The 22,838-nt window shown below is 41.9% G+C and overlaps 1 protein-coding gene across 2 annotated transcripts in view; it reads right to left on the bottom strand.

The window, feature by feature from the left end:
* Positions 1–2,067: 2,067 nt before the first annotated feature.
* Positions 2,068–22,838, bottom strand: part of kif1b (kinesin family member 1B) — a 60,219-nt gene continuing 39,448 nt past the window's right edge. The window contains exons 22-48 of one of the 2 annotated variants that reach the window (XM_080469754.1): positions 21,211–21,316; positions 20,292–20,440; positions 18,170–18,348; positions 17,742–17,879; positions 16,678–16,929; positions 14,903–15,021; positions 14,492–14,577; positions 14,129–14,258; positions 13,655–13,808; positions 12,459–12,549; positions 12,129–12,247; positions 11,936–11,991; positions 10,180–10,288; positions 9,871–9,937; positions 9,619–9,703; positions 9,389–9,494; positions 8,010–8,124; positions 7,782–7,915; positions 7,630–7,691; positions 7,201–7,346; positions 6,851–7,111; positions 6,685–6,756; positions 6,406–6,527; positions 6,167–6,319; positions 5,702–5,894; positions 5,354–5,472; positions 2,068–5,271 (exon numbers count right to left, since the gene is read on the bottom strand). In XM_080469754.1, coding sequence (XP_080325880.1) covers positions 5,229–5,271; positions 5,354–5,472; positions 5,702–5,894; positions 6,167–6,319; positions 6,406–6,527; positions 6,685–6,756; positions 6,851–7,111; positions 7,201–7,346; positions 7,630–7,691; positions 7,782–7,915; positions 8,010–8,124; positions 9,389–9,494; positions 9,619–9,703; positions 9,871–9,937; positions 10,180–10,288; positions 11,936–11,991; positions 12,129–12,247; positions 12,459–12,549; positions 13,655–13,808; positions 14,129–14,258; positions 14,492–14,577; positions 14,903–15,021; positions 16,678–16,929; positions 17,742–17,879; positions 18,170–18,348; positions 20,292–20,440; positions 21,211–21,316 — 3,366 coding nt within the window. In that variant the 3' untranslated portion in view covers positions 2,068–5,228. The remainder of the gene's footprint in view (positions 5,272–5,353; positions 5,473–5,701; positions 5,895–6,166; positions 6,320–6,405; positions 6,528–6,684; positions 6,757–6,850; positions 7,112–7,200; positions 7,347–7,629; positions 7,692–7,781; positions 7,916–8,009; positions 8,125–9,388; positions 9,495–9,618; positions 9,704–9,870; positions 9,938–10,179; positions 10,289–11,935; positions 11,992–12,128; positions 12,248–12,458; positions 12,550–13,654; positions 13,809–14,128; positions 14,259–14,491; positions 14,578–14,902; positions 15,022–16,677; positions 16,930–17,741; positions 17,880–18,169; positions 18,349–20,291; positions 20,441–21,210; positions 21,317–22,838) is intronic. The other variant, XM_080469755.1, reaches the window with a different exon arrangement.

Genomic DNA, 22,838 nt, shown 5'->3' with positions numbered 1-22,838 from the left:
GGGTCCATCAATGCATCTTCTATACACTTCATCCTGTTCAGGGTTGCAGGGCGCTGGAGCCAATCCTAGTTTACTATGGACGGGGGCAGGAGACACCCTGGACAGGTCACCAGTCCACCACAGGACAAACAGAGAGAGAGAGAAAAACAATAGTGTGTGTGTGAGCTGGCTGGTGAGGTTTGATGGCGGGTCGAGGTCTGTCATCTTCCCCAAAGGTTCTGTATTGTTCTGAGCCCTTGTCCTCTTTGTTACTCTCTTCCTATTTTACACAACTGTGGTGTGCAAAGAGGTCCTGTAAATGTAGAGTTTTTAAATAGATGTTGAAATGGCCCCAAATGGCGGAAACAAAGCTTCTCTATCAACTCCTCTGATTTCACGCAGTTCAGACACTGGGAATCTGTGCCAGATCACAAGAACATGACTCTGCACATTAAACCAGTTTAATGTCTTAACTTCTTTACATGCATGAGAGCCAGAGAACAGGAGGAGGAGGAAAAGGAGTGGGGGATTCACAGGACCAAATACAGATTAGAAATCACTTTATTTTTTTCTGTGCGCTGCCTTTTTTTTGACACCCGAGTTTCACATTTCCTCCAAAAGAGATCAAGAATTGAATCTTAACTCTTTAGGTAGTGATCAACATAGGAGCTTTTAAAAATATACATTAATGTGAATTACTGCAACATGTGTGACAGACAGATAACAAATGAACAGGAGCAGTACAAAAACCACACCATACTCTAACAGTAAGTTTTATTTTACAGCCATAATCAAACATATTCAGGAATGGTTTGTTATAACTTTTAATATTGTGTTTCTACTTTTGAGTTAATAATAGCTGTTAAAAAATGTTTTAATGGAGGCTTTAAAAAAACAAAAAACCTTCTGGCTCCTGCAAAAAAATAAATCTGAACTAAAAATAAAAGCCTTTTAATTGGTTGCAAGGTGCATTTTCTTTTACTACAAAAATGGGAACCAGGTCTGACAAAATAGAACAAGTAGTTAGACATTGTAAAAGTTAGCTTTGTTTGCAAAAAACACAAGTGAAGCTTAAGTATATTTCATTAAAGCTTTTAAGCATTCAGCAAGTGTAACAACTCGGGGACTGCAGATGGAAACTAGCTGCAGCTGAAATCTGGTACGAAGCATCTTTTCTTCAAGATTAATGTTTTTGTACATGGTCTCTGAAAATAAATGAATAAATCTAATTTGTATAAAGGAACATGTAGAGCACAGAATTATCAGTATAATTCTAACGTAATGAAATGACAACATTATGGAAACCAACTTGTGCCAGAAAGAAACAGGAAGTTCTAAATGAAGAAAGGTACATGCAGTAAATTGATGTCAGACAAAGTTGTAAGTGCCGACATACAAATGCTACATCTATCACATGCAGGATTAAATTGTTTTTCTTCTTATTCCTAAGGTGGTAGTGTTTATGCTGAGATCACAGACTTTATGTCTGATATCAACTCTCCATATTATTTGTGGTGTACCACAGGGCTAGTCCTGGGTCCCCTGCCCCCCCCCCCCCATGTCTGTTCGCCTTGGGCAGCGATTGAGCATCTATCTTGTAATACATATTAAGAGATGACATTCATTGCTTACAGCCACAGGACTGCTCTCTTCATGTGCCGCCTCTTTACTTTAGGACTGGCTTAAAAATGCTGCCCATTACTTTCAAAGCATCACACAGAAATGCATGTTTATATTCTTGAACTCCTTGAATGTGATTTTTCTGAGGTCCAAAAACTTAAATTTGCTATTGGCTTCACGTAATTGTCATGTTGAGTCCAGCTGATTTTGTGGACACAATGAAAAAGCAGCTAAAGACGTTTTTTTTTTTGTTCCTTCCCCCTCCCTTATTTTTAATAATACAGTTTTATTTCATTTCAAAAACATTTTTCCATGTTAAAGTTGACTAAATAGGATCCAATAAGCCGAAATACTCCGTTTAAGTTTAATCAGGTTTACGTGTATTGTCTTCTCTCACGCCGCGCATGTGGTCGTACTGTAAAAGATGTGAGTGAAGCCAAACACAAAGGAGAGGACGAACAGAGCATTCGTTGTTCTGCTAATGCACAGTTTGCACTTTTATTGTTGCCTCATTCACTAAACAGTTCAATGGTGCAATATTACCATACACAGAATTAGGATATCTGCATGACACATCTATGCTATACAGCGAATGGATTATAATTATTACAAATACAGTAAACATATTTACATTTTAGTTCAAGCTCCATACAACACAGATATTTACAAAATAAGTATGAAAATGAAACCAGTCTGACAAATAATGTACAGTGTTAATGTGGTGGTTTGTCTTTTTTCTTGTCTTTTGGTGAACGGATCTGAAAGGGAGCGCAGTGAACTGATAGTATTCGTCAGAGGGGAGGAGATGAAAAATATCATGGCTAGTTTAGTTTGAAAGGCATCAACGGAAACAAAAGAAAAAGTGTAGAGGTGAAGAAAGACACCATCACAAACAATAGTTTACTCTCATCTCAGATGTCTCTAGCTACTTTGTGTTGTATTCCCTGATATTAGAAAAAACATAAAATGAGTGTATAACCACCTTGATTCTGATACGAGCTCAGATCGCATGCGAGTATGAATGATGAGTAAATATTCCTCAAAACAAAATTGACCTTTGATTAACTCAAACCACCTTCTCATAAAGAGGAAGCATGGATCTAACCCTCTGAAGCAACGCAGCAGGTTACATTTTAGATCTCTTTCTCCTTCGTTTCCCTCTAGTTATAACTCATAACCTAAAATCGTACATTCAACTCTCGTCCAGCTCCGACTGGAGGAGGCTGCCACTCTGTCATTTGGTTCATCACAAGCAGAACAACTAAACCGTGCAGACCTTCTTTGATCAGTTAGTTGAACCTTTTATTAATATGTGCAAAGAGCTGCAAACTAATATATACATTGCAAACAATAAATACACAATCCCAAAATGATATACCTCTTCAACTGAGTCACTCGGGGAGGGGGGATGTTTGCTCTGCGAGGAGCTGGTGTCAATGTACACCTCTTCACAGGCACATTGCACTTTGAGCCGTGCTCGTTCATAGATGCTTTGTCACTGTTATTCGTCATGCGGCTTCCTTGATAGATGAAAACAGTTTCCCACGAAGTAACGACCCAGCAGGTTTTTCTTTGTCTGACCAGCAGGTTGGCTGACCTGAAGTCAGAGAGGCTCTGCATGGATCACACAACAGATCCTCTTCGCTATAAATCACAGATGCCTTTGTTTCTGCGTATGTAACATTAATGTCCTCCTATTTAACATGCAGCAGGCTCACTGCTGGTTGGTAGGCCAGAGTTTATTAAAGCCTGACTGCAGTCAACACACCTTGGCCGTCTGCAGAGACAAAGGCACCGCAGGATTACCGGTTTACCAAGAGCCAATCGCAGCAGCCGCAGTACAACGTACAGAGCAAACACTTCCACGAGCAACATCACAAATAAAACTTCTGACTATGTCATCCCTTTAATATCGCTTCTATCTCTCTTTTTAAACCTTTTTTTTTTTAATGTGTGTGAAAACAGATGTCATCCAGTGTAGCCCTGATATGTGCTCCTGTCCTGATACTCAGAAATAATCCTGGACTCCGCCTATGTGATCTGCCGTTGTCTTGCTATAGATATGTGTTAATGTGCAAAATAAGGTAAAACACCGAGAGATGTGGGTTACAAATGCCCTCTGTTAAACGTCACAGAAAAACCTCACTGTGGAATGATTAAGATAAAGAGAGAAACAAAAACCAGCTGATATTGTTATGAGTTTCAAAGAGTACACACTGAGTTAGATGTGTTAGGAGGCTTCACTTAAAAAATGTCAATAGAAAATAAACACGCGTTGACCTGTGGTGAATGCTGACTACTTCAGTTACCTGTCTTACAGCTCAGGCTCAGACACTTCACTCGCCGATCATGCTCCCTTTTTTAAGCGCGTTTTTGTTTTGTTTTCGGTCTCACAAGTACGAGATGTTTACATGAAAACAGGAGCAAATGTTGAGGCTCAGCGCGTTACTTTAAGCCAACGGAGTTCAGAGGAATGTCTTCAATGTGCGTTTAGCTTTGTGCCGATCCAAGAGCAAACTGTATGTACAGGTGATGTGGTCTCTAAGTGCTGTTCCCCCTCTTCCTCTTCCTCCTCATCCTCCTCTAGACCCTGTTACCTCCTTAAGTGAAACAGTTCAAAGGGCAGGGGTGAGTACGTGGGTCACCCTGTAGGCATCCATTATCCTGTGGAATCATTTTCATATGTTTTTGATCGTTTCATCCACTTAAGAGTGTATTTTTTGGCGCCAACGCAAATGCAATAGTACTCTGGTCAAAATGTTTGCAGATGAGCTCATCTGAATGTCACACGGATGATTAAAGAGACCCTGCTCTGCCCTCACATTTCACTAAATTGGAACTATGACTACTTTTTTTTGTCTTTTTTTTTTTAGGCGATGGTTCGGGGGGGCGGGGGGAAGTCAGCTTTCGGGAGAGTCAGTGGCCCGGTGCCAATAGAAGAAAACAAAACCATTTTTCAATAGCAGCAAGAGTTGGTGAAGTGGTTTTGTTTTTCAGTAGCATAAACTTATATATCACTTGGACATAGTCATCAATATTTCCCTTCATGATTAAAACTCTGGGTTATCCGATTTTCTGTGTGAGCAAATCTGGTCTTCTCCTGAGGACTGCTGCAATTATCATGCAAGCATATTAGAACAAATAAAATAAAGTCCAGAAAACAACCCAAACATAAAATAAACTATTCTTTCGGAGACAGGTAATACTGATAGTGACGCTTTTTGTTTTTTTCTTCTTCTTTACAGATGATTGGCAAAACTGAAAAGTTAGTGGCCAGAAAGAACAGTTTTCTGAAGAGTCGTGCACACACAAATAGACTACTACAACATGCTACTAGTTAGGGGGGTTTGGGGAATGACGACGAAGCGGAACGGAAATTGACCCAAACATTGTCATCGAAACAAAAACACGGAAAGCTGAGAGGGGGAGGAGGCGAGGGGGATTTGGCAAAGGGAGGGGGAGGAGGGGTGGCAAATTTCTCTGGAACTGAAACTTGTAGTCGCGTGAAAGGAGACTTAAGCCACAAGTCTACTTACAAGAGAAAACCGTCAAGAATCACAATGGTTAATAAGTGTTAACACTCTGTATGTTCAAAGGCTTTTACAGAAGCGGAGGAGCCGGAGCCTCGCTCAGTTCTTCACCAGGCCGCTGCGTCTCCTCGCCAGCTTGGATCTGAGGGGAGATTTGAACAATCACAGTCAGTAAAATGTGCCTCCCGAGGAGTGGAAGTGCAGAGCGATAAAAGTCTGCGCACCTTATTGTTCCCGCGAGCAGGGGATTGAAAGCGTACAGCCAGTCGTTCATGTCTTTCTCGTTGTTGGCCTGCAGGAGGATCCCTCTGTGCTTCGTGCACACGGCAAATGTGTTGGGAGTCTAAAAAGAAGAAGAGCACACAACAAATATCTTAAATAAAAAAACTAAATATATTAAATAAAAAGAATGAAAGCCTGTTGCCGAATCACTGTGTTTATCTTCATGTTCAATCATGGCCAAATCAAATAACCTTTGGTAAACCAACCACAACACCGACTCCCCGATAAAGAAATAGTTTGTGACATGACCTAAACAACTTCTAAACTCTTCATTAAAGCCGAGTGTGTACCTTCAGCATGGCCTGCTGGTCTTCACTGTATTCCACCTGCGCTGTGGACAGGTTGAGGACGCCTCGCTCCACCGGGTCCTTGTCGCTGTTGTAGATGAAGACGTAGGGACGGCGAACAACCACAAAGTGCTTCACCCACGAGTTGGAGCGCGGCTCCATAAAACTCAGGAAACCCTTCTTTGACACGACAGATCTGAGATGAAAAACAATGAAATAAAAGAGGGAAATCAGTTTTTTTTTTCTTCCTTGGAGCAGTGTTTGTTTTTCCTTCACATTGATCTTATCTTTTTTACTTCCAGCCCAATTCTTCAAGGTTCAGCGATTTCAATCAATCCACATAATTTCTGCTTGAGTTAGAGAACAGCTGTGTTTGGGCTGCGAGCCACATCTCATATCGACAACAATTACTCCTCTAGTGCAAGAATCACAAAAGAGAAACAAAAGAGGCGACATGTCATTCCTCACCCTGGCCTCATTTCTTCAATATCAGGCACCAAGTTGAGGAACTCGTTCTTCCCAGCTCGTGCAAGGTAGGAGGTCTCCAGGGTGGGAACCATGGGGAAGTTTTCATAGTCCGAGCAGGCAGGGCTGGAGGCACGAGAGCTGTTCTCCGGAGTCCTGAGAGACAAACCACAGGGTTAAATTCACTGGGTGTTGAGAATTCTTTAGGAAAGCTGGTAAGAAGGTATGAAGAGATGTTTTACTTCTGGTCCAGGGATCCACAGCGGGAGTCTGAGAGGGAGGGGCAGGTGGAGGAGGGGGTGAGGGTGGCACTGCTGAAGCTGGTCACTGATGGGTCGCGACCCATGGGTGAGATGTCAGACAGCTGGAGAGAAAAGCATGGAGAGATGAAGGTTAGCTTGTGAAGGAGGCGCCTGTATTATTTATTGAGCAGATCTCTTGTTGGGTTGGGTTTCATGAGTTATTACTGCTGAAATTATGAGGTGCATTGTGAGTAAAGGGTATGTTGTGTGATTTCTCACCTTGCAGTCACTGATACTGTTGACCACTTGGTTGTATTCACTGTTGTAGGTATGTGTCAGGAGGCGCAGGCACTACGAGAAAAAAGAGGCAACACGCGGGTGAGTTAATGGCAGAGGAGGAGAGGCGGCGTTATCGGACAGAAACCATCACATTACTTCCTCTAACCTTTGTAGCCAGCTCCTTCTCACGATCCACCAGGCTCTCGATGTCAGCCGAGTCATAGCCGCTGCTCTCGCTGGGCGTGATGGCACTTTCAAAGGTGGTGCTGGAGATTTGCGAGGAGATGGAGGTGGAGGTGGACAGAGTGCCTGAGCTCATGCTGGGAGACAGCGACTCGCTCAGGGACTTGGTGGTGGGAGCTGTTCCCACCGGAGCCGCCTCTCCCAGCTTCTCCCTCAGCAGGAGAAGGTGACGGGTCTTCTCAACCTGGACAAAGGACAGCAGAGGGGAACCTTTGAAAGAGGAAACTTTAACGGCAGCAGCTTCGGCGGATATGAGACATGAAGAGGTCCTACCTCATGCAGCTGCTCCATTTTCTCCAGCTCCCACTGGTGCTCCAGGATGAGGCTGTCTCCTCTGGGCCTCCACCCGGCCAGGTTCTCCTCTCCACGCACGTAAGCCACTGAAGTGTCCAGAACCTTCCTCCTCCGCCGCTGCATGCCTGCTCAGGGGAAACAGAGGTCGTCAAGTATAAACACGACATGCATGACAGACACTCTCTAATTTTCCCGTGACAGTCGGTGACAGTCACACAAATAAAATTATCTTAAAAAAAAACTAAACAAAACAAAAAACCTGAATTTCCCTCTGGGATTAATTAAGTATTTCTATACCCAATTTATCTTTTGTGTAATTTTATATCACTGTAAAGAGTTTCATCTTCATTGTGTCTTTGTTTTCATGTTGTTCTGCTTTAAAAATGCCATTAGACTGAGGCTTCTTACCTGGGCTCCCGGAGTCAGACATCTTGCACAAGCTCAGCTCGTAGATGCCGGTGACCCGGTTGCTGTAATGAAGCAGAAGAGGTTTGGTTTTTAAAAAGCAGCTTAGAGAAAACTGTTTATTTATTCAGAACAATTTGATGTGACTGCCTCACCAGTCCGGAGTTTTGGAGTATCCGCTCCCGAAGAGGTTCCTGAGAGAACGGGGTGGGGAGATCTTTGCGTCTCGGGAGTAGAAGACCATGCAGATGTCTTTGGTGATGATTGCAGGCTGGATGCAGTGGTCCAGCTGTGAAGAGGAGGCACAGAGTTAAAGACTTCCCGAGAGACAAACCGCAGAGGACTGCTGCTAACAAGTGCATCATAGCTGAGGAGCGACTGACCTCCAGATATGCAGACAGGGTCATGAAGATTTTCTCTCCATAAGGAGTGACTCGGTTTAGCAGGAGGGAGTTATGCAGAGAGCTGTCCCACACCGCCTCGAAGCGATAGAAGGTCCTGAAGGGGGAAGACACACACACATACACACACGAGTTGGTGGGGGCATTATTGCACAAAGTGTGTGAATGAACTCAACCTGAGACAGACAGCAATCTGTTCCCGATGACGGGAGTAAAACGCTTACAGACCGAGGAGTGAATGCTGTGCAGTGATTGAAGTGAGCCTCCTACTTAAGCTTAGTCATGGCAAGATGTGAGGAAACACACCGAGGTGAGACCCAGACAACAAACACATCGGGGGCCACAAAGTGTCAGGTGTCTGCTCACACAAAAGCAGAGTGGTGATTAACTGGAGGTTTATTCTACAACAGGAGAGTGAATCTTAATATATAGACGATCAACAACAAAACAACTATACATATCTTACAAGCAGAGGGATCACAGCAATTTATGATTGTTTGTGAGTTTCTGTTCTTGTTCTGGGCAGCAGGGGGCACTCTTACCACCATACAAGAGACAGAGCTGCCCTGCTGGAGTCTCACAGCCTTTGTAGTTATTGAGTTACACAGTGAAAAACAACTGACAGGAAAGCGTTCATCTCGAAATATCAGGGTGCCACAGTGGATCAACACAGCACTGTGGTTGGAATTGGACTCACAAAAACACAAATTAATACAAAAACATAACAAAAAAATGTGTTGCACTTGCATTTCAGATTGCCTTTAGATGTCCAACAACAGTTTCTCAGATATTTAGGAGCTACACGTTGGCGGACATGAAGACAGATCCTTTGCAAAGTACAAGTATGTAACACAAACTTATTACTATGAGTCTACAGCACTAAAGAGAACCATAGAGGTCTTTCAGTGAAGGAGCCCTATGTTCTCGGGCACTGGTACCTATCAATATCTTTATCAATAGAAAGCCTGAGCACAATCATGAGTCCAGCCGCAGCAGGAAGAGAAGATTGCACAGAGAAAAGAGAGAAGCACAGAGAGTCAGGCCACAGACACAATGGAGCAAATCAACAGGACAATTAGCAGCAGTGGAAATGGAAACCAACATGCAATGAGATAAAAATAAAGACAAGGAGACAAGCAGAGGCTTCTCGATAGTATCAGAAATGGGTTTTGAGAAAAAGAAATAAACTACACTACATGACGGTGGCTTAAACACGGCGAAATAAAGTCTTGATTGCAGTAAAGTAAACAAAAGCTAATGAATTAACAAGATTCAGTAAAAACAACAACAGATAACTCTTCGATCCAAACCAGATCCGTTTATATCTGAGGATCATGTCCAGTTGTGGGCGGTTCACTTACCTGTTGGTGTTGTGGGACGACTTGATGTTTTTAGCAGAAATTATGTTTAGAGAGAGTACAGCGTCAGCTGCACCATCGTCCACCTCGGTCTTGGTCCTGATACGACCTAGAGGGACACAAACGAACACAATGTGTTACCATAAACATCCATCCATCATCTTTCATCACGTACATACAGCCTAACTAATTTCATGAGAAAACAGCAGCAGCATTGATATGTTTCCCCTTACCAACAACCAGCTCTCGCACATCCTTCCAGTGGAGCTCGCTCCCCTTCTCATGGATGAGAGTGACCGTGATCCTCCGCTGGATGCCCTGCAGCAGAAACAACAGCAGCTCAGGATCACAGCTACAACTGAAGTGAATCTTCTAAATACTTCCTTCACAGGGAGTCATCTGGGAAATTAGGGTTGATCTTAAAATGAGTGCAAAATGAATTTCATGAGTGAGTGGGTGCAAACAATGAGCGGGATCTTCCGTACCTGGTGCAGCAGGTAGGTGCCATTGCAGGGCAGCCCCCCGCTGTGATCCACAACAGCTGGGATGTACCTGTGGACGGAGGAAGGAGTTACAGAAAATAACAGCTTTGATTAAATAATCCAGATTAAAATGGGTAAATACAAACTGGCACAAGGGAAATAAAAATCATTACGTAACCTCCTTATCTATGTTTGTATTGAGATCTGGCCAATATTACATGCAGGACCCAAATATGATTGTTAGCAGCATCTGAAATTTCATATACTGTGTGTCTGTTTTTGGATTGAAACATAGAAAGTTAAAGAACTTACTCTCCAGTGGGCTCCAGCTCGCTGATTTCGAACCAGACCAGCAGGTCGTACTTGCTGACACACTGACCCAGGTTGGACTTGGTGATGGTGTTCAGCTTGGTGGCGGGAACTGGCACATCCACACAGGAGTGTAAATATGAGCAGAATAAAACATAATAACGGCACAGACAATAAATACAGATTCTGGTTTGGTAAATGGAGGGTGGAAATGTGACACAGAGGTGTGAAGGATTCATAATATGGGTTTTTATTCCACATGATGTGATAATTAAATAATTGTCACTTGTAAATTCTGATGATATAACCAGCAATTTATCTTCCGTTTTTTCCATCTCAGAATGATCAAACATTTGTCAAAGGTTGTTGTTCAACTGAAGTTTTTTATCTCAGTACTTTGGCAAAGTTGTACTTTACTGTTAACCTGACAACTTACACAGCTAATAGCAGAAAGCTTCAAGGGCACTCAGCAATATTTAGACATGTCCACTATAAAGAGGATATCCAACCTAAAATGTAAAGGATGATATTTTAGTGGCTTTTTTTCAACTCTTGAAACTAAAATTTACACATGAAAAAAATCAGTAGAACAATGTGAACATTTTTTTTGAGTCAATTTTATTGGCTCGATTGCAGGCTGATTCTGATGCTACCTGCATGTGCAGATCCTTTAAATAATGGTCTGGTGCCAGTAGACGTATATTTAAGATTGCTCTGAACACACTGTGAAGCTGAGAGCGGCTAAATCATAGATTACACCTCCAATGACTGCACCCTGCGGTCTGACACATCAGGATTATGTTCCCGTTGAAGCAGTCTAATCTCTGAAGCACACAGTAACATTCATTTGTGTTTAATGTGGCTGAAAAGAAATATTATTCCCATGAAAACTGCTGTAATTGGAATATAGCTCTATCTGTAAAGGCTTAAGCCTCTCCAGTCTGGTACAGACTGTAAATGTCGTGTCAATGATCCTCCCCAATTATGATAAACACTGGTTTGAGTGTTTGGCTTAAGGTTCAGTGAATGCCGCAGATTTACCTGAAGGTGTCAGCGCAGGCCGCTTTCTAAGCGGCAGGGGAGGGCAGGACTGAGCGGACTGGACCTGACTCTGCCTGCAGCGAGGTGCAGCACACATAACCACTGCAGAGGTTCATTGTGCTGCCGCCGGCAGTCACAGAGCAGCACAGGAGCAAAGCACAGCTTCTAGTCTAATCACCACAACACAGGTGCATCTAATGCCTGGCTGCTGAGCCACTACGCTGTCCGCTGTACTAACCGTGGTGCCTGGGCACAACGAAAACGGGGTCATTGAGCACAGAGAGGAAGGGGAAGTGAGAGAGTTGTTCGGCCTCGTCCTCCAGGCTGGCCACGGCGGAGGAGGCCAGGGCGTTGGCGTGCTCAGACAGCGTGTCCAGCACCTTGCCGTTCACATAGCCGCTCACGAGGTGGCGGATCAGCTCTATCTTACGGGTATGGTCTGGTATGTTGTGCGGTGTGTGGAATTTGTGAGCAAGGGGACATGTGAGAGGAGAGGAGTGGTAGAGCGAGGACAGAATTGGTTAAGAGGATTACACATTGTGGGGGAATGATTAAATAAGAGGCAAAAAAATCCAAATGGAAGCAAAAAAAAAAAAATGAAAGAATAGTGAACACATAAGGCATGCTTATGTAATCAGAATGAGAAAATAATTATGCTGGAATGAAGGTGAACATACTGCTGCTACAGGAAGTGATGCAGTGACATTAAAATCCTCACCTGGTTTGGACAGGGGCATCGGGATGGGGTAGTATTTCCTCGATGGTGTTGGAGGACTAAAGAAATGTGCAGATATTAGACAACATGACCTGGAGATAAACCAGTAAAAGACAAATCTGCCACACAAACATACATTCATTCTCACAAGATCTCTGAATCCCTCAAGATGAGGACGTTTTTACAAGCTACCAACCTGATCAGGTCCTGGCCGTGGAGATGCAGCGGGTGCTGCTGGTAGTGGCCGAACACTTCAAACACGATGGGCTTGCACTTGATGTACTCAATAAAAGACTCTGTGACCTCCACTGAAATCTGCTCCAACGATAATAAAAAACAGATTAAGTTAACAAGATGCTGTTGAAGCTTTGGCATGAGTACATAACTTACTCCTATACTGTTGAAGATATTCCAAAAATTCAAATAAACGTTGAGTCTATGAACTAGTCCTTAATTAAAATAAAAAGAATCCTGTTAATATAGTAATAAAAAGGCTGCAGTGGGAGCTGGTTGTGTGTGCACTCACGTTCTGGACGTGGTAAAAGCCCAGAGGAGACCCTTTGCCAGTGTTCTTCAGAGGCTCGGTGGAAAAGGCCTCGTCATGACGGTGCAGGAAACTAAAGGAAGAAACATGAAAAGAGACCAGTGAGTCTAATCCAGTTCAAAACTAATTATCAAGATAATTGCTCAGTATCCTTCAGCTTATTGTATTGACCTGAAATTAGTAGTTTTGCTGTCGACAGTGTGACTAAAAAAATCCAAACTTAGTATTTTCTCTGGAACTGCAACAAACTGAAGACTCTCCGGATATGAATACATTCTGTTCTCTGCAGTCCTTCATGACTCATTTTAATGAGACAATTGGAGAGACTTATACAGATGAATGATTCCTCTGGCTTCTACAAACAAATCCATTACAAAGACCTGCCCAGAGAGTGAAGCACTAAGCCACAACAGATGGCTACAATAGGGGAAGATCGTAGTCATGTGGAAACTCACTTATGTGTTGGAAATGAAAGAACAAATAATTTACAGATATAACAAAAACAACAAATGTGCAACATATTGAGGCCACACACGTTTTGTACAATGATGGTGAGTATAATGTTGCATATGTCTCAAAATACTTAGAATATCATTGAAAAGTTATTTCTAAACTGAAATGATTCAAGCATTCAAACATTTGGAATGTGAGAATTGTGGGATTCCGTAAATCTCATGGAAATTAATTTGATCTTCTGAAATAATCTAACATTTGAATCTTTGCATTTTTGATTTTCATGGCTTTCAACCAAAAATAATGAAGTAGAGATAAACTTTTTCAATTTATGTGTCACAAATATAAATCATAGTTTTGACTTATTGGAAAGAATGATGGGAAAAGTTCACTATTCCATTGTATTTTCTGTGTTAGCATATCTGTATGTAAAGATGTTGGTATGTTTATGTTTGCATATAGTCACTTGACTTGTTTGCACTATTTCTTGCTCTTTCCTTTATTTGTGATTCATTTTGAAGCTGCAGTCCTGTTCCAGTGATGTTACAGTCATATTTATCTATTCACTTATGTTTATTTTGTGACTGTGATACATTTTTTGGAAGGCACCATCAATATGTTTTTGTTAATAACAGTAGAAACCATCTACGCAGCTGCATCAAAGGAACTCTGTGGGACTCCGAGGGTTGTGACTGAGATTTCACTTTTAGGAATTATGGACTCACTTAAATTGGCAGAAGATGTCAGCATACTCCGGTGGGATGCCACTGGCTTGCAGTACGGTCACACGGAAGGTAAAGACGCTGCCCACCTCCAGCTGGCCGGCCAGGTCCTCACCGTGAGTCAGCTTGGTGTCTGCCATGTTACCTAGTTTGAGATCTGGACAAGAGACAGAGGGACTTGAGTGAAGATTTATCCGGATTGACCCTCATCAGTACCTGTACTTGTGCTTTGTGTTTGTAAATTCTGAGCGGGAACTTGTTTGTGCTCATTTTCAAGCTTTTCTTACAAACAGCTTCTTTGTACACATTCCTTCACAAAGTGAGAGGAAAAAAAACAGCACTAAGCCTCATTTCCATAACAAAACCTGTTAAGTCCTCTTTTACATTCAACAGGCCCATCTGCCAAATGTGTTTCCCATTGGGCCAGAGAGGTACACAAAATTTACGAGTGGTGAGGTGAAGGTCTGGCAGCCGTACCCATGTCATTGATTCTGTTGAGCTCCTCTGAGGGTGTGATGACCTCTGAACTCTGACCCTGGCCCTCCACAATGCGAAGCTCCTCCAGGGACAAGCCGGAGCGGGTCATAACCGTGGCGGGAAAGTCATTCTGATTATAGGGGAGGAAACAGAGGCAGGGATTAGCATATAGCTGGAAAAAGGAGACAAAATATTTTCTATTTATGGTGCACAATTGCTTAGTGACAATATTTGCTATTCCTTCTCTGTCTTCAATAAGTAGAAATAAAAAAAATCTGACTTCTTCCTCACATTTGATGCTGAATATTGCTGGCTCACACCCACACAAACATTGAAACTCCCTTCATCTGATGAGGGGCTTACCTTTTTGAAGTACTCGTCATCAAAGGAAATCTTGGCGGTTCCCGACTGTCTCACTCCTGACCCATAGTCAGGCGCCTCCTCGTCAGCTACAAAGACAAAATCATCATCTTATCAGGATCTTTCATTGTCAGGGCTGACTTAACCTGTCGGAGCACGTTAAAAAGGAAGACACAGAATCTAAAAGGATTTTCTTCTCTGCCAACACATCTGTGACTTGAAGGACCTTTAAATATGCTGTCAAACATCTTTTAAAACTAAACTTTTTCTGTTTGTATGCAAGCCATATCACATGGACGGTAGTGACTTTCACACAGATTGAAATACACCATATGGCTTCAATATCAAGTATGTAGGATGTTTTCTATCTGCTCTACTACTCTTCCTCATTAAAGATTCTCATCAATTACTCACCAGCTATCGCCTGGACCCCCACGCGCAGGAAACCGCGCACGTCGCCCTTCTCTGTTACTATAGCAACGCGGTGAACCAGCGGCACAGGATACAGCAGGTTGCTCAGGTACACGAAAGCTCTGAGAATAAAAAGGAAAAAGGGGGGGAAGACATTGTGATTGCATGTGAAACAATATTTTCAACGATTTAAAAAGACCAATATGTGATACCTGATGGCGTGTGTTTTAGTCACGTGATTATTTTTCTTTCTTTTATTAGAGACCTAGTGGAAGTACAATTAATGTACTCATTTTAATGATTACCTCTACCTTATCCATTTTCAAGCAATTTAAAAGTGTTCAGTACTGACTACAGTAAACATCATTAGAATATTAGTGACAACTACATAAAGGGACAATCAAAAGACCAGTGAGGGAAAAACAAACATGAACATAACATCAAACATGCTTCAGGGCACTGAAATCAGCAGCAGCTCGAACCATCTGCCTTATTTTCAAACAGCGTGGCAGGGTGATGACAAATCGGCTGGGATGCAGCAGCAAAGGCCGTAAAAGAGTGCCTTATTGTGCTGCATTATGGCAGTGTTAGTCTCTCACTCACACTCCCTCTGACATTTTGTTTTGTGGGATTTGATTTGTTTTGCTGCACCCCTGGTGACCTGCTGCTTCTCCGTCACCACTTCTCACCCCCCCTTCTTCCATCCCAGAGCGAGGAAGCTCAAGGCCGAGATGAAGAGAAGATATCAATCTGCACGGTTGCTGAAGTCACGGTGACGCAGGGAGCTGAGCTATGGCTGTTGCAGAGTGTGTCCGGCTTAAATCTTGCACTGATAAGTTGCCTCATACTTCAGCACACAGCTTTATTTGCGGAAATACGTTTTCAGCACTGGTGATTTCAGATGCTGCAGCAGCACATTATTTCAACATGAATGAAAACAAATCCAAGTGATAAAAAAAAAACCAAAAAAACAAGACTGCCATGACTAGTGAGTTAATATACACAAGTATGGATACTAGGAATTTTGTTAAAACAAACAAGGTTAAAACAACAAAATGGTTCAAAATACAAATGAAAACAAAACAAAAAAAATCAACCAATGTTTAAAAAATAAAAAAACAAATGAAAATGAGCGACACAGCTTTGACACAGTGGATACGAGCATTTCACACACAGACAGCAGCTAACGGTGAGCGCTGTGATGCCGCTGGGGGATAAGACGTCATGCTGGGAAGAGGTGGACTGAAAAAGATGGCGGCTTTTCAATTTGGGGGTGAACCTAAATTAAAACCTCTCTCATAATAAGCTGGCCTGTGAGCACAGAAGTATGACTAATCGTGTTAAATTAAAAAAAAGAGTCCAATTTATCTCCGACTGCTATAAATACATGATTCGAGTCTATCAGAAAAAAGGCTTTGCTGATCATTTATAGGAGATATGAGTTTTAATCATGTTTCTAAGCCCCCTGACATGCCAGCTGTTGAAATGATACGATGGCCTATTTAGTTTTTCATCTCTCATTGGGAGGAACATCAGTCTGCATCAAATTTATTCAGACATCCTCACTGAACATAGATTTAATCAGCAAACCTGTCAAGCAGCCTTCTTAGGCCTCTGTGATTTTGTACTTTAAGGTTTGTTCTTACCGCCACTCATTCCTTTTTATTACTCATTTTACATATGGAAATAAATCATGTAACTCAAACCAGCATCAGTCCAACACTCCTGCCCCCACCCAGACGTCTGTCCACAATGAAAAGCGGGTGCCAGTCACCAACCTTCCCACCAGGATGAACCAGGGGGAACGGTCGTAGAAGGGGTCCTGGCCGTCGCTGAAGATGTCCGAGCCCTCCTCGGTGCCGGCGTCCGAGCTGGTGTCATCCACGAACGCTTCGTCGTCGATCAGGTCGGACATCTCGCTCTGGCGCTCATCAGCCAGCTCGGTGATCTCGGAGTCGGTGGTGGAGAAAGTGGGTGAGGGCGTGCGGTCGGCCAGGTGCTCGTTGACACAGCCGTGGAAAATAGGGGAGCTGTGAGGGCGGGTGGTTTGGGGAAAGCGGCGAGGAAGGGCAACAATGGGGCAACAGGAAAGTCAAAACACATCACAGCAGCTTAATATGGCATTTGGTATTACATCTCATAATATTCCCCCCAAAAATCTATTAGAATAAAAAGCAAAAGTATTGCAAAAATAATACTTTTTAGCCGTACTCAGCAACACCGCAATAATTGAAAGCTATTGCGAATGCAGCAGTGGGTTTAATATCACAGAGAGCAGGTATTAAAGCTAAGAGGTGTCACAGCAGTTTACAGACACATGACCATTTTAAACCAAAATGAAATGCAACGAAAGGATTAACATAAATCTTGTACTGAGTGAAAGGGGATAAATGCCACGAGTTTCCTTAAGATTCAAGCCCATCATGTTTTTCACAAAAAATACAAATGATGAAACATCAACATGAGAATGAAGACAAACAGTCAAATGATACAAAGGATAAATAAAAAAGAACATAATGATAAAAAAAAAAACTAAACAGATGTAAATTCAAATCTAAAACATGAATACAATGGGAGATGCAATACTGGAAGAAAATACATCAAATAAAATCACACTTCATAATGAAAATGAACACAGTGGGAGGTTCACATGAGTAAGAAAACAAGAACAAACAGAAATGATAAAGTGTGACATCCAAACAAGTGATATCATTGATACATGTGACTCTAATGCAAGCAGAAAATTAAATTAAATCTGTTCGAAGAAGCAGCAAACAGCAAAACAAACAAAATTCAAACAAAAGGTCTTATGATTTGCAGAATGTGAGAAAGGAGAACGCACCTCCCAACAAGTTTAAACCAGTGGAAACGGTCGTAGAAGGGGTCGTTTCCTGTCAGCGTGCCTTCGCCGTCCTCCTGGTGCGACGACGCCATTTCTCCAGCGCGGTCGTACATTTCTCTCATCTGGTCCAACCGCTGCCTGCAAATGATGACAGAGCGCGCTCAACATTAACGGACGAAAGATGAGAATATGCAGCTGTTTTAAGGCTGGAGGGAAGAAATAATGTTGGATGTTTGAATCATAAGGGTTTGTGTTCATTCTTATTTAAGGAAGGACATCTGATGAGCAAGAGACGGTACTCTGTGTACACAACAGAGGAGAACTCATAGAAAACCCATGCATGCCCAGAGAGCACATTTAAACTGCACTGTGAGGTCAAAGTGCTACTAAACATATGTAATGGAAGTAACATGAGGTAGGGGCATTACTTGAGCTTTTCAAGGGACCAGTAGTGCGTGGCTCCGTTCTTCAGGTCTTGAACCTCGACAGCCACCACGGTGCGGGGGAAAGGCCGCGGGTCTCGCTCTTTCTCTGGCTCTGGTGGCAGCAGCTCGGGGGGCAGTGGAGAGTACAACGTGTCCGTCAGCAACACGAACTGGAACTGGACCTGAAGGACAAAGAACAAATAAAGGAATGAACACAAACCACAAACACAATGACAACATGCCAAGGTTGATAGATTAGGGTTAAGAAAATCTAACAAATCACTCTTTATTTTGTGACCCTTCTCTTCTCAGAATCCTCTGGGGGGCAAAAATGCTAAACCATTTAGCGAGAGTAGATATAAATAACAGACACCTAAAGATAAAAACAGTGTGACCATCTCATGTGATAGTTGATTTATCTCCAGAATCAATCATATCTCACGTAGAAGTGGACAAGATTATAAATCACACTGGTCTCATGAAGGGAAAGGAAAAAAAACTGAGTGGACCGGCTTTTGATGAGCAACAAATTGAGTTTCTTCATGCCCATACGGATCAATGCTGCCCCCGGATACTTCACAAGACTGACCTGTGCATTCAGAAGTGTGTTTCTTGTATTTCAGGTTTATCTGAATATTAAACAAACTGTGTGAGTTATTTTATCTTCCCACCGTCATGTGGATACTCAGAGTAATAAGACAAATATACATAAAGTGATCGCATTTAATATTGCTATGGAGAGATTTTTGTTGCTGTACACAACGGCCTGAAAGTCTGTCACGCCCAAACATCAGCAGATGCACTCCCTCGTGATGCTTGGACCCACATGAGACTGCCCTCAGGCCTCATGTGGGTTTGTGTTTGAGAATGTGATTGGCAGAATATAGCACGGCGCAATTTTGCATCACCGTCAAAAATCACCGCTGTGTGAGGGTGATTCATGTCTGTGTGGCTGCCAGTAACACTGCGTGTCCTTAAGAGAATGGAGAGAATCAAAAACCCAACAAAAGATCATATGATCTCTACCTTGAACGAACTGAACGGGGTGTACCGAGATACGCCTCATTATGGATGCGGTGTAATGCTGCCATTTGTATTTCACAGATTTTGAAAGCTGTGAGAGTTAAAAGGATAAAGCACTGAATAGCCTGCAAAATGCATAAATCCTTGACCTGCCTGCAAGAGATTTATTAATAAAATGAAAAATTAGCAGAGCTTCATTTTTAAAGGAATAGCTTTTAACACTGCAAAACCGCAGGATCTTAACTAAAGAAAAAAAGATCAGTGCAGAATTATATTTCACTGAGATGTGGACAACTAAATATTTAATTACTGAGGTCAAAGGTCAAGTTGTGTGCTTGGATGGTGGAGAACACATTGCAATGCTTAGGAACATTAAATTAAGGAATACTGATACAGGGCAGGAATAGAAGCTTCTAAAAACATGGTAACAAACTAATTTTATTAAAAGACATTTACACTGAGCAGAACTGAAGTAAATTTGTGGCTCAGCCTTCCACAGTCCCAGTTAATTTAATTTAATTAATTGCCTGAGAAACACACACACTCTTTAATTCAAAGTATTCAACATATTGTCATTTTTTTCTGTATATTTGTAAAATTGAAAACCTACATTAAGGCTCAGTCAGATGGGCGCTATTTGATGTATTATTTAAATTCAACAACATTTTGTACAATTATTTGTACAATTATGTTTGAAAGGTTGTGGAAACCCACTGTATGTATAAAAATGCAAAAGATTACACAAGATGAGCTATCACTGCACTCCAATAAGAATAGGACCGTAGGACTTCAGGTGAAAGCTATGATCGCCCTGTTGTTCAGTACGTTTGAGTCAGTTAATCTTAAAGGTCAATTCTTGCAGTGGTTTGCATGTTTAATTCGCATATTTTCCGTCAGGTCAATATTTGGTACATGATTTTTTATTTTATTTTATTTTTAAATCTGAAAGCTGGAAAAAATTTAATGGATGAAAAAATGATAAATGGATATCACTTTTATAATGCTTTTTCACTGCTTCAGCAGGCCCCAACATTTTACACCGTTAACCACATTCACACACACACACACCAACGGCCGGAACAGAAAAGCTCCCGAGACTCACTTTCTTCTTCAGCTCCACACTTATAGCGTTGGCCTCCTTCAGGTAGACGGCGTTCCCCCACAGCTGATCTCGGAGGGAGGTGAACTGGTGATACCGCCACTTCCTGAAGGCCCACTGAGCCAGCTCAAACTCATGCTGGGTCCACGGTACTGCGTGGCGACAAAGGCAGAGTTAACGCAACACAAAAAACACACAGTGTGACAATACATGTAAAATCCAGGCGGTTTTAACCACTTAAAATTATCTACAAATTCAGCTTTACTAATATGTAACAAATTATGGCCTGGAAGTTTAACTATTTCACTGAAATATTCTGAAAGCCACTTCTGTACGAGGTGTTCAAAAGTGACAAGTTGTCACAGTCCGTCAGATATAGTGTTTTTAACTTTAATCTGAGCGGCGACATTCGTGCATCCAGATAAATAGGTTTGTTTTTGGCTAAACACTGAGCGACCATGATGGATGAGAATTCATTAAAGTCATCATTAGATATCAATTAATCATGAGCATTGTTCCACTGCGGGTGATGGTGTATGTTTTACTTGCACTGCGCAGAACAATGCGTGCGTGCTGCAGCACATGAAGTGCTCCCTAGAATACGTTTACCGGCAGATAATGGGCAACAACACAAACATATCTGAGGTAAAATGATACATACTGTGACATTAGTAAATGCTGTATTCATAATTATTAGTGGACATAATTATGGACTAGTTTTAATTAGTAAGGGATTATTTTTTTCACATTTTAGTCTGAATGATGGTGACATAACGTGTATAAAAATATACAATACGCACATCCAAGTAGTTTAGGCTCTGGACACAAAATGTAGAAGAAAACACAGTTCATTGATAAATACGTGTGTATTTATACAGTATATTTATAAAAGGTATGTCTCCAGAGCTGAAACTCTACACACCTTCCTCTTCTTCCTCCTCTTCCAGCTCTTCCTCATCCGGCGTCTCGGCAATTAGAGAGCGCGTTTCCACCTGTTTCTGAAGTTCTTGCAGCTTACTTTCGTAAACCTGAACGCCCACACAAAGAAGAGGGAGAAGAACATGGAGAGCCGTCCATCAGCTGCAGCAACAGGTGGGCTCAGCAAGCAGAGACTTCACTTCACAGCCTCAGATACTTACTGTGGCTCTTAACCCTTTTATTACGGGGAAATCCAGGACTTAAGACTTTGATTAACAGTAATTGGCTTGCAAACACAAATGAGAGATACTTGGGGTGATACCCAAAGATTTGTTACACCCAAACATTTGCCCATAGGAACCGCAGGAGTCCCAAAAATGGAAATGATTCACAGTGTGGAGTGTTATAGGAATAAGACATGACACCGAAGTGGGATTGTAAATATCCTAACGTGTATTCATCTATACATCTCACTGTGTATGTTTGTTATATTCTGTATGCAATATATAAAGGAGGAGGTCAAGCTAGGAAAGACAAAAAAATATCAGACAATATCCAAACCTAAAGCTGCAGACAGAAACTACCTAAACGGACAACTTCTGAACAAATGTAATGGATGACAAACTTCTACTTGTTGCAAAGCCAATTTGTTCTAAAAATGTTCATGAGACAATGAAACATCTTGTTCAGAAACTGCTGGAGTGGAGGAGGAGCGGTGCTGAGTCAACTGTAATCCAATAAGGGGCGCCATCATCATCCTCCTCCTCCTCCTGGCCATCAGAGTAGGACAGGCTATGGTCCCGATGACCTCACCCTCTTTGTTCAGAGTCTTCTGGCAAAACAATTCAGCCTTTTTATTTGTCACTGACCTCTCCCTCCTCGAGTCCAACGGGTGAGATTAGACTATAAACCAAATCCTACAAGCTGGTTTAACTGTACATATATTTAATGACCTGGTGTTTCTGTAAATAGTGTGTGGATACTTTTGAAAGTGTGTTTTACAACAGTGTGGCTAAGTTCAATGATGAGCAGGAGTGTAGATAAAAGCTTGAAATCATATTAACAGTTGTAAAACATTAATCGACTATGTGCATGATACAGTAATTTATACATGTTGGCAAAACTTCTTACATTCTCTCAAGTACAACCGCAGATACTCTAAAAAATAAATACTTCAGTAAAAGTAAAACTACAGATCCATTACTGAAGTAAAGCTAATGAAACTATAGGTCTAAATAGTTGTACAAAAAGTACATGGAAATATTTTTCTGGTGGGAAGAGACACACACGCACGCACACACACACACACACACACACACACACACACACACACACACACACACACACACACACACACACACACACACACACACACACACACACACACACACACACACACACACACACACACACACACACACACACACACACACACACACACACACACACACACACACACACACTATTATCATAACATTATATTCAGTATAAATGCACGACATAAAGATTCAACTTGTACTGGAGTTGAGTCAGAAAAACTAAAATGGGTTTCTTAATAAGAAAACTGTTTTTAATGCAAAGTACAGTCCTGTTACCCAAGAACTCCATTTAAGTCTTCAATCATTACTGATG

This window comes from Lipophrys pholis (genome assembly GCF_963383615.2).
Source record: "Lipophrys pholis genome assembly, chromosome: 8".
Taxonomy (NCBI): Eukaryota; Metazoa; Chordata; class Actinopteri; order Blenniiformes; family Blenniidae; genus Lipophrys; species Lipophrys pholis.
The sequence above is the reverse complement of the archived record's forward strand: the minus strand, read 5'-3'. Positions and strand labels throughout refer to the sequence as shown.